The 12,727-nt window shown below is 32.9% G+C and overlaps 1 protein-coding gene across 1 annotated transcript in view; it reads right to left on the bottom strand.

The window, feature by feature from the left end:
• The window catches only part of LOC129317288 (uncharacterized), a 10,070-nt gene extending 4,868 nt beyond the window's left edge, over positions 1–5,202 (bottom strand). Inside the window, exons 1-8 of the mRNA XM_054961645.1 lie at positions 4,790–5,202; positions 4,614–4,705; positions 4,314–4,391; positions 3,784–3,890; positions 3,645–3,700; positions 3,146–3,320; positions 1,124–1,414; positions 840–909 (exon numbers count right to left, since the gene is read on the bottom strand). Coding sequence (XP_054817620.1) covers positions 840–909; positions 1,124–1,414; positions 3,146–3,320; positions 3,645–3,700; positions 3,784–3,890; positions 4,314–4,391; positions 4,614–4,705; positions 4,790–4,945 — 1,025 coding nt within the window. The 5' untranslated portion in view covers positions 4,946–5,202. The remainder of the gene's footprint in view (positions 1–839; positions 910–1,123; positions 1,415–3,145; positions 3,321–3,644; positions 3,701–3,783; positions 3,891–4,313; positions 4,392–4,613; positions 4,706–4,789) is intronic.
• Positions 5,203–12,727: the final 7,525 nt, after the last annotated feature.

Raw genomic sequence — 12,727 nt, 5'->3', positions numbered from 1 at the left:
CCAAAGTCCATGTCCGAGGCCCGTTGGTGTCGCAATCCGTCATGATGTTGTGTTTACTCTTTGTCACTCGTGTTTGAACAACTCAAGCTTTCTAGCAGCTCGGCTTATGTATTCCTCCATCTGAAGGAAATTCACTGAAGAAATGGGCAAAGAGCTTTCATCACTGCTTTTGACTGAATTGGACAGAATGACATGAGAGAGCCTTTTAACTTTCTCCATTAAGAGCTATCATCATCATCAATTTTGCAAGAGAAGGGCTGAATCCACTAGCTGCTTTATTGCTTGGAGCTGATATTCGAAGACATTTTCGTACAAGTTCAAGCAAAACATTTTTTGGTACATTTGCTTTAGCAGATAGTACTCATATAGAATCCCAGCAAGCCATGCAAACAAAGATGCAAGACGATCAATCTGGCAAAATCTTTCCTACGTGAAGTCCCTAGACATTTCATTTCTGCACAGACGAGAGAAACAAATCATGAAGATAAAACTACCTCAACCTTATCATAATTAATATTAGGAACAGTTCTATATTAATGCAGAAGATAAACCATATGACTGTGCATGCAACTTTACAATCATTAGGAGCTCTACTATAATTGACCGTACAATCTCACACAAGAAGATGCCTAAACATATAATAACAGTTCAGAAGTGAAAAAATCTGTCCCGTAAAAGTGGCTGAAAGTGAAAATTACGCTACGCCCATACTGAGCATAACCACAACTTGTATCTCAAATCAACTCTGATGAACAAGCAAAGGGATCCACAGCTTGAAGCTTATAATAAATTGTGATAAAAGAACATTATAAATTTGACACTATAATGATATAACTCGCCTTGACATTGACATGCAAAACTGTGGATCAGAGTAATTGCAAGTAGATAGAAGACGAAGGCTATCATCATCTTCGTAAACAAATTCATAATCCAATATTGAAACAATTTAAGAATTTCAAAAATTGTTTCTAATAAAAAATGTATCAGATGTCAAAATTTAGGTGCACCCTATAGACTGAGAATGAAAGCAAATCCAAGTACCACACAATAATTAATCAATAGATACTGGATGCCACCAAAAAACAAATTGAAAATGCTGACATGCAAAGCAAGAAGCATCTACCTTCTTCATATTTCATTTCTGCTTCCTGGGTCTCAATCATAATGAGTACTTCCTTAAAAAGGTTCAGTAGTAACTCTGGCTCCTTATCACAAAATCTGAGTATGACAACCTTCCAATCAGGCAAAATAATATTTATGGTTGGACATGAAACTTGCTCCGTATGCTCTACTAATTCTGAAGAACTCAAGGCTTCCAACAAATACTCCAACAACACACCTACAATCTCTGAGGAGTAGGAAGAATATAACTGAACAAGAGATTTCGATATCTTAGAAACTTGTTTCTTAGAACCTGAAAATAAAAGGATACCACTGCTTAATTCACTTCAGGTTCAGCAGAACTGAGATGAAGTACCATAACAAATTCCAGCCACAATCATTTATTTTGAAGAATAAAATAGGAATATCAATATATCAATATCAACACGTGTAATAAAATCTTTATCAAGTCACATTTTTCAAAAGCCCTGAACAGTGATACACATCCTCAAACTCCTGGCATTGCACAATACAACATGCCTAGTTAGTTATGATAACAAGTTAACTACTTTCTTATTTGGATTCTGAATTAAACAAGAATCAATGTATGAGATATTTAGATAAAGAATTAAAGTAGTGAGGATGGCCATTATCTGAAATTACCAAGTAGCTTCACCTTGTACTTGTGATTCCAATATTTTGGATGACAACTAAAAGTTATCAAAGAAAGTAAATGCATTTATCTTATTGATAATAAAATGCCACTTCCAGATTTTGATATTTGACACTTGCCAGTGATAAGAGTCAAAAGATTATTACAGTCACAACATAATTCATCATGTTTGAAGCTGTTACAGCGAAGATCCAGGTCAGAATAGTGGATGAACCCGGGGGACCAGACCAACAGTTTTACGAGACTTTGAATGTTGGACAAGAATCTGAATGTTGTTAGAATTAAAATCTCATTTAAATGCAGACACTTCCGGCATATTTCTAATGCATGTTACAAATGTCAAAAAGATCTTGAACAATTTTAAGTTCAATTTAACAGAGAAACAGAAGCACGTGCATTAAATGGGCCATACTTATCTCTAATTGTTCCAATTAGTGCCACATATATCATCCCTAACTGTGCCCCATAAAACAAGCATTAAATTTTGGATTATGCATTTACAGTCTGCATGTCTCTAATGTATAGATGATGTAAGGTGGAAGAATTCCTGCAAGCCTTTGAATCAAGAGAGCAATAAGCTGACCAGCATTATGATCTTGATTGAACAAATAAACAATCCATACTTTCTATTTGACTGAAAAACATCATTTTAAAGACAAATGCAGTATGATGCAAAGTATCATAAGGATATAGTACATCCACTTGTACATTATTGCATGCCGAATGGAATTCATCCATGCATTCACAATGATACATGGATTTGTTCAATCCATGTAGCTGACCCCACTTAGTGGGATAAGGCTTGTTATTGTGTTGTTGTTCAGTTATACATGGTTTTCTTCTTAATCTAAAGGAGACCAAATAAGGAGAAAAGAAGACAATGATATTTAACAAGTGCTTAAAGAAGAGGTTGCTGACAGGGGGGAAAAATACATGAATCCAATATTAAAAGAATGGAATAAATTTGGAAAAATAAGAAGGAAGTAGATCATAATTGTTGCTTGTTTCTATTTTTCAATATTTCATTCAAATAACTTCCATCCTCCTTGATTTGCAACAAAAGAAAGAAGTGGGGTCATGATTTTAGGGCAATGGATGGGAGCTGGCAGAAGCAAATGCTGCATATAGATGTATGCCTGGATGACACAGGGAAAGAATTTTCAGCCATCCTAATTTTCGTATTGAAATATAATAGTAGATAAATAAAATGCATACATTCCCGTTACATAAGCTTGACATATATAAATTGCATATCACATCATTAAACACCATACTAAAGTCAATATTTAAAAAGATATGATTTAAACACTAATGTTATAACTTATAAGAGATGAAAATAAATAAATAGATAAATAAATAAAGCTCACGCACGTTTTCCCTCGAGTATTGGACTATTAGACTGGGAACTCTGGTTGCTTTTCAAGCAGAAAGACAGTTCTCGAAGCTTGGATTTGATTTTCTTTCTAACCTTTGCATTTCCATCACGTTCAAAAGGAATTGCCTTGCTCTGAGATTCCCAATAATAAGACTTCAACCAATCAAGTGCCTGAAATTGACAACAACAAAACAACTCACCATCAGTTATAGGCGCAAGGTCACTATTTTCCCTTTAATTTTCAAAAAACAAGCAATTGCATAGAACATGTTGCTGGCAATCTGGTAAATATCTAAAAGCTTTAGAATCTTATATTACATTAACAAGTCCTCCTTATTCTGACATCAACTATCGGCCTTGAAAAGGAAAACCCACTCCAATTGCTTCATATCAAATGAGTACATCAAATCTTCAAACATTATCAATTACACCACCCCATGGACCACACATACTTGACACTGATATGATAATAAGACACACTGAAATAAGCTATACCTTAACTGAGGCACTGCGAAGAAGTTGAAGTGCTGGAAGTCCACGATGTGATCCCTCTAAAGTTGAAGGAATACGTAAGGGGAAAGGCATTTTTCAATATATATGTAAACAAATAATAGTGGGAGACAACTTTGTTTACCATGACGAATATCAATCAGCAACCGTGGAATACCAATTGCCTCAGCAGCAACAGCTATTGACTTCTCTTCTTTCTTACGTGTCTTTTCAATAACACCATTGACAAGCCTTCAACAAACAAGGTTGTGCATTAAAGGGTCACATATAACACAAGTGCTTGCTGATACTTTTCCTGAAAGTAAACAGCTGCTCATACTAAAGATGAAAAGATAGCAAAAAGGCCCAGATCTGAGATTCTAAATCTCATGACATGGCAAAGTTTCTTGAAAGGCCCTCAAAATATCTTCTAATAGTCTCCAGTGACCACACAATCATGTCCCATGATCTTGAGCGACATTAACTCATTAATTAATTTTTCAAAACAGTGCAAGTACAAATAGATTACTAAAAAACCTTTTTTTTCTTTTTTTTTGCCAGATACTAAAAATCTTGTAAATCACTTGATCTTGTACATTGTACTGGTGCTATGGATGTATTTCGAAGGGTTATAAGAAAAACTTCATATTTGAAAAAATTGAAAGAAAACCTTACCTAATGATTGCCATGCAATACAAATGAGCAAGCATTTTCTCTGAAAGAGAAGTATCTCTACACCGATCCTCTTCCACTCTACAAAAACCAAGGTTCATCAAAGATGTATCATTTTTGACGTTCCTGTATAAAAGAAAACTTTGCATCAACGACATTAAGGGGATGTTCCTTGTTCAAGCCTATGGTAGTTGTTTCTTATATTTAGCCTAAAAAGATTCTCTCAATTTTTTTTTTTTTGGTGCAGGGAGTAAAAAACTATAAAAGATCATAAAGTTATGAAAATCAGAATAGAAAATCTACCTACAATAGGGATCAATTTGTCGAATTTCAATGATGGAAGCAGTGGCCTCAATAGCAGCTGGCAAACATCCTCGACTCTCCCATGCCGATATCTGAAAGCAAATAAGTCTTTCATCAGCATATATCCTTCTGTATCATATTGAAAAGGCTTGCAAATAATCAGCATCAAATCTTACTCTTTTTAGAGCAAAAGCAATGGAATCTGGGGAGTCTGAGAAAAGAGAATCTTTAACCAAAACCCATTCATCCCAGTTCAACCAAGGCACCAATTTGAGTGCATATGACGAACTTTGTTGCTCGCATATTTCGTTCAAGTCTAAAAATGACTCCATCAAAGGCTTGATCAACAATCCTCAAGGAGCAAGCTTCAAACCACCGGGAGGAGAGTATGAATTTAAAATACAAAATTGAAGCAGAAAACTTGAATATCAGGTACCGCGGAGGGAGGGAGTGAGGTAAATGTATAACGCGAGCGCCGGTGCAAATGACCACCGTCACTGAGCGACGAGATTGAGAGGAGGTGGGAGCAGCGGCGTGAGGTTGAGCGTTGAGTGTGAGGTTGTCGACAGTGGGGCGGGGCGGCGGCGGCGCGGCGGCAGAGCGTCGTAAGTCGTAACTAGTAAGATTGTGGGTGAGCTTTATAATAAAAACCCAAATTAAATCATATAATATTATTATAATAAATTAAACATGAGTACAAAATAAAAATTATTTCCTCTATTTAAAAATATAAAACATTTTTAATAAAATCTCATCTCACAATAAAATAATTATTTATTTTTAAATTAATTTTATTTTTTATATTTATCTCTATTAAATATCATATAATAAATATAAGGCATTTAAAAAAAATAATGATTACACCTTGAAAGATTAAAAATATCTTATATTTATAAACGGAAAAAGTATATGATAAACTTATAACCGAAACTTGATCTATCATAAGAGTTTATCTTCTATTTTATATTAATAAATTAATAAATTATATTAAAAATATGATCACATTATCGATATATGATACATATGTATAATAAATTAAATAATCAATATATAATTATTTTGTTATTTTAAACATATAAATAAATGTCTAAATGTAGTTTTTCTAGAGCAAATAATGTTGATCAGTTAAGTGATATTCCCTCCGTTTAATAATATAAAGTATTTTTAATCGAATTTCATCCCTTAATAAAGTAATTATCTACTTTCTAACTAACCCTATTTTTTTATATTTACCCATATGAAACACCCTACAATAAATATAAAATCATTAATTAATAGGGACATTTTTGAAAAGAAATAATGATTACATCTCTAAAGATTAAAAATAACTTATATTTTTTAACATTCAACTCCTTAAAAAATACTTTATATTTTTTAATTGAAGAGTACTTCCTAGTCTTATGTGTAAGTTGTCTTTTAAAAATTTTTGCGGTCCTAAATATAATTAAGCTACTTTGCATGAGTTTATATGCCATTAATTATTTTATTTTAAATATGCCTTTTATTTTAATTTTCAATGAGAAAATAAATAATTTTAAAAAAATTATGGTAAAAATTTTAATAACGTAACTATTTTTTCTTTATTTATATAAATTTGTTGTGAATAATTTATTAAAATAAATTTAATATTTTATTATTTGTTTAATAGAATATAATATATGCATGCACGCTGGTAGACCAGCCTTACAAAAATAGGTCTAGCCCATCTAAGCCGGCCTTTTCAGTTTTACATGCTTGCAATGAATCGTTTGGATCAAGGCTATTTGCTATGTTCATTCAAGAAATTCCCAATTAGTTCTCCACCTAAATGGTTTATCTGGATTTGCAAACTTAGAAATTGAGGACAAGCATCTGTTTCTGTTATAATGCGCGAAGAATTTCAAATCTTTCACAAAAATGAAATGGGATAAAGAATGCACTTTCAAATCCGAATCTCTTTTGGCATGCTTGTCTTCGAACTGCCTTGCATTGGATTTATCGATGTTTGGTGCCTTCCTTGCAACAACACGCGAGTCTCTGTAGTTTTCTATCACAAGCTTCCTCTTCCGTCCTTGCTGAAGGATGCTCTGATGAATGGACATTTTGTAGGAGACTTCCACAAGCTTCTCCTTTTCTTTTGTCCCATTTCATTCATTGTTGGGGATTGCATTGATGACTTTTTTTTTCTGGGTACTTTTCCATGTGGTTCCGGGGAAAGCGGTTATTGACCGTTTTCTTTTTGTTATGTTTTTTATAATGTAAATTTGTTTTTAATTAAAAGGGAGAATTACAACCAACGCTCTCTCAAAAAATTAATTACGTACAAAAATCAGTAACATGTTCCATTTGAAAAAAAATAAATCATGTTTCACATTTTAACAATAATTCATTTTACATTGGTCTTTGTTCATGATTAATTCTCTTAGGAGGGGGCTGGTTGTAATTCTTTCTAATTAAAAAAAAAATTCTCAAATTCATTCCAAAAAATGTTATAACTTAATTATCAATAAAGTTGTCTGGTAGCAATGGTCATCGTCTTTTTTGACCAACAATGGTCATCCTCTTCATTCGAGGATATTGTTTTTAGAAGTTATTACATCACATAAGTTTTTGGGACAACTTTGAGGATTAAGTGAATCATTCATTAAAAAAAAAACAAATGATGACATAACAGTATAAAATTTAGGAGGAAAAAACAGAACTTAGGACGGGAGAGAGAGAGAACCTAAAAGCTCAAGAGCAGTGTGAGTTTGGACTTTTTGCAAGCACGTCTTATGTGGGCTATCTACGCAGAAGAATGCTAGTCATCATTTAAACACCATTTAAAATCTATTTAGCCAATTAATCACCATTAAGCAGAACAATTTCTGAACGTTGGAGCATTAATTTGTATTAAAAAAATTCTTTTGAGGCATTTAAACCTCCAACATTTCAAAACCCCTTTGGTAAGCTATTTTAAATAAATATTTTGAGCGAAAACTACCCAAGGGACAAATCATTGAATTTCAACTGAGTTGGCCAATTTTAAACTACTATTATGTGCGCAAGACCGCTCCTTTTCTCAGTCCATTTACTTTGTCCAATTTCGAAATATGTACTCTGTATAATTTCAAAATATGTACTATATATAATATATGTATGTATTATTATTTTTTTATACATGGAAAGAGTTTGAACCCTTGATCTTTCTCTACATCACATCTTCCCCTACCCTTGCCACTTGAGATACACACAAATAATTTAGTTGATTTACTAGTTTTGTGTATTAATTCCTTTGAGATGTAAAGATTAAAAAAGTAGGACTTGCCTCTTTGATAAGATTTTTTTTAATACATATAGGCGACAATCAAACCCTCTAACAATATGCTTTAAAAGATCCAGCTACTTCTAACTATGCTAAATTTTGTTAGTACGCATTTGGTTTTTCATTTGTCAAAAATTCTTTTGACACAAAAACTAGTTTAGTGTAAGTTAATTATTATAATAAAATTTATATTTAAATTCATTTTTTCAAAAAGTCAATTTGATTTGTTTGGATTATATGTGGTTTTGTAACTTTAATGAAACTAAGAAAGACAATTTCATCACCAAAACAATTCCATTGTATAGCATCCTCTTATACAAATCATGGAAAGATTCACCTCTGAATGAAGCTAAAACTTTACATGGCATGTACACATGGGTCCCAAATGAGCTCAGAATCATGACACCATCATTATTTTTTAACTCTGAATTATTGGGATTGGTTCTTAGCGTATTATCGGAGCCTAATACAGCAGAAGAACCATGATTTCTTGTTTCTCTTTTTCCCCTGCATAATCATAAAAAATTATATCAATATTATACTATGCTAAACAATGTGTATTATATTGGTTACACAATTAGGGTTAGCAACAGGGCTAAGTTTAACCAAAAATCTATACGAAGCCCCCCCAAGACTAAGGCCTAAGTCAACTGCAATCCCAATAATATCTGTATGTAAAACGTATATATATTTATAAACAGCCTAATCACAGGCTTGAATCTATCCTATTTCTTAAATAAGTCAGCCCAAACAAACATAAAACAAAATAGGCTATATAACCTTGATAGGTTCACTTGACCTGTTTTGATGATTTTCTTGAACACTAATAATGATTAATTAATGCCTCTACACTTACAGAATTAGACAATCGATGGTAAAGTGAATTTGTGATGTTGTTGATTGAGGGCTAAGCTCAGGATTTTGATCATTCATTAGCTTTCATGGCCTAAGAAATATCCCTAGAAATGGGTTGGAGCTTCTAATGTGACCGTGTTCGAGCTGCAAGATAGCAGTTTGTCTCTCTTATCTTAGAAGCTAATGATTTAAAAAAAAAATTGGAAGGGCAGGATATTGCAAAACAGCCCCAAGCCCTCAGAAACTTCACTCTTTACAAATGCATGAATCCAATCTGATATGGGAAGATGTAATTGATTCAGATTTGTCAAACTTACTCTCCATCTAGTCCCTATTACTATATAGCATTCAAAATGTTGTTGATGAATAAATCACCATTTGATGTCTTTGATGTCACTAATACCCACCAATCTAAAATCTGTTAGACACACAATATTTCACCCACACAAATCTCTAATTTTAATGATGATGTCATACTATTTCATTCGAATTACAATATTCACCTACAAATGGTCCATGAGTTGACAAAGGGGGCATGGATCATCAAAGCAATGGTGAGCAATAACTAACTTATGAAGATCCAAATTATTTGGTATCTACTTCAGGAATGAAGAAGGATCAAGTTTAAGTATAACGACATCTAGATATTAATTATGTGCACACTTGATACACATTCTCTGAACATGCACATCAAGATGATAATAGTGATGCAATCAATGAAAACAACAACAATTAAGAAAAACCAATGAATAAAATAGAAGATAAAGAGAAATAATGGAGTCTCACCATGGGATTGGGAGTAGCAGAAGCAGAGGGCCGTTCTTCTGGTGTACCATGATGATGACGATCATGCTTGTTATGATGATGATGATGATGATGATGATTTTTGGGAATGTCGTCATGATGATGATGATGATCTTGAAGTTGGCTTTGACGTTTGATATCAGACAAGTCAGTCTTATGATGTTGTCGATCAGCACGAGCCTTTGTGAACACCACTGTGTACCCTGAACTCACTTCGGCCCCACCATTCTGATCCCACCCCCCAAATTGTGGCACTGACATTCGAGGCCCTTTCTGCTGCATACATCCCCAAAAATTAATATCATATGTTTGTTATTTACCATGCGTCATTGTGTATATGGAAGATGCATGTATATTTTGAGGATAAAAAATAGAAAAGAGGAATAGAAGAAAACAAGAAGAAGAAAAACCTTTCCATATCCATTTTTATTCTTCACATATGTGTATAGTTTGTGTTTCACAATATGTAGACTAATACATATGTCAATCGAGTTGTGGTTTAGTTACATGAAAACTTTCATATAAGTAGGAAATTTTAGGTTCATTCTTATTTATAACATCAAGGCTTTAGTGCCTCTCACACTAAATAAACAAAAATAAGCTAACACACAAGCCAAAAGTTGCTTGGTTTGATTTTGCTTATAACTTTAGGTTGTAAATACTTGCTTCTCTATATAAAAGAAAGGTGACACATATATGATGGGATCTACCCTGTCTAAAAGACAAGGTCCACACTCCTATTTCTTATATTAACTATCAACTATATAAGAATAGCATGTATTTGTATACTAAAAGCTTGATACTTTCATCTTGACATTGTGTATTGGTTGATGCCCCCTTTATATCAACTCTCGCCAACCAATACAAAGTCAAGATTCCTAATACATTTCATTAATTTGAGAACATATATCCAATTAATTTGGAGATCCCATTTGGGACTATTTAATTTTAACCTCAATCGCGGTCTCAATCCTCCAATTTTGTGTACCAAAATCCAATGTAAATGGGGTCATAATGTTCTATATGATCAATATAGGATCATTGAATCTATAAATTGCTCACAATATTATGCCATAAGATGACAATCACATTGTGGCATAGTGTAGCAGCATAAAAGTGGATAGATACTTGGCTTTATCAACATAACTTTTAGTTTGAAGTTGGAAGATATTGATTAGTAGGAAAATTATCTTTTAGTACATGTCAATTGCCAATATTTTATTTGTCTTTTTTTTTCCAGATATATGGCTATCCAATTGAGTCAGATTCGAGTATTGTCATGCCTAATTGTGAGTAGATCCCTTAAAGGTATTTTTTGCATTCACACAAATCAAACTTTAAGATCTCATGCTTAAGCAATCATACGTCATTCAACTAAAAGGAACATAATCAATAGTTACACCTAATTCTAACTAATACAAAAAAATAATATATGGAACAAGATCAGATTAAGTTCAATAAACTAATTTTCACAAGGAATGTCGTCGTGAACAATTTGAACCATTATATTCAAATCAAATATGAACAATTTAAAAAAGATAGACATGTGGTATAAACCAAATCAAAATACAAAAGATCAATTTATGACTCTAACATCAAAAACAATTATTTAATAATTTATGTCCCAGAGATGCAAGGCTACTTATTATTACCTCTATATGTTCCATGCCAAAAAAGAGATAGAAGAGGCCAGCCGAACTAAGAGATTTTGTTCAGCTGGAACTTCTATCTCAGCAAGCATGTGAGATTGAAAGGGGTGAGAATTTGATTATCATGGTGTTATATGATCTTTAATCCCTATAGGGTACTTAATTAATTAATTTTGTGGGGGACCTCTCAACTTGTTCTTTTTCCTCATTATATGCTATCTCTCTTCTTGAAGATGTATTCTATTTTTAGGGTTTTAGTTATTGTTAGAACAAGAAGAACATGAGTGAAATTAGGGCACAAAATATGCTCAGCCATTTATAAATACAACGATATTCTGTTAATATTCGGATTCAAACTCCTTAAAATAGGAATTTTTTTCAAGTTTGTTTTTTTAATGAATCGGTTGATTATGAATACTTGGGATTGTTATCACATGACAAAGTTTAATAAACTTATTTATGATATTTAAGCATCATCTTTTGAAATGAGTATTATATTTTTATGACTCTTCCAATAATCAAACAAATTTTTATTTTTGAATTTTTAAAAGCATTCTTCATCAAGGTTGATAGTTCTGATGGAAGGCACTATGTCCATTTAATAAGCATTTGTATACAAAAAGTTTGATAGAGTTTCATCACAGACCTAGAACCATAGACTCCATAACCTGCAAAAATAACAAAGGAATATAGAAAAATACCATGAGCATGAAATTTCAATTTTCGGGAATATTATTATATGACCCCAACTATAGTATCCCTTTTTCAGCTTGATGGAATCATCTGTCACCAAGCCTTTGTACCTTTTATCTAAGAGACCATTCACATGACTATTGTTAATTTTCTCTTTAAACCTAGTGTTTCAGTGAAAAAGGAGTGTCACAAAGTATGCCAAAGATGCGCGATCTCAAAAGGATGGAAGAACCTGACTTTTAATGCAGGAAACCCGGGCTCCCTTACCACAATTCATCCAGATGCAAGAATGTAAAGTGAAGAAAATTAATGCAGATATGGAAAAACTGAGATACATTAATTAATGAAAGAGGCGGTGGCCTATACCAGCCATACAATAGAAAAGTAAAGATTAAAACTATATGATAAAATGAAAAATAAAATAGCAGACGTAGAGTTTGGGAATTTAACTGGTAGTTTGTTAATAATGATGATCTTCTTTAATGAGATATGGCTCCTCTATTTATAGATGGTTTTGGCTTAGTGTCCAAGCCCCATGATTGCTACTTTTCTTGAATTTAGGAAGCATTTCCTCCATTCTGGCCAATTTCCCAACTTCCATAATTCAAGCATTATAAGTGGAGTGGGGAGATAATGGCCTAGACCCAGTTTTGACTTAGTGGCTAAAGCTTCATGAATATTCAATTTTAATTATTTTAAGGTTGATTAAGTTGAATTGAGCCTGAGCCTCCCAATTCATAATTTAGGTGCAAACACCTAGTAAAATCTTATGGGAGGTCAGAACCTTGAATGGAGAGGCTTGTAGCAAAAATAACATGTTCATGGCTTGA

The sequence above is a fragment of the Prosopis cineraria genome, unplaced genomic scaffold (assembly GCF_029017545.1).
Source record: "Prosopis cineraria cultivar Desert tree isolate PC_DT_omini unplaced genomic scaffold, ASM2901754v1 PC8, whole genome shotgun sequence".
NCBI lineage: Eukaryota > Viridiplantae > Streptophyta > Magnoliopsida > Fabales > Fabaceae > Prosopis > Prosopis cineraria.
This window is presented reverse-complemented; position numbering and strand designations above follow the sequence as displayed.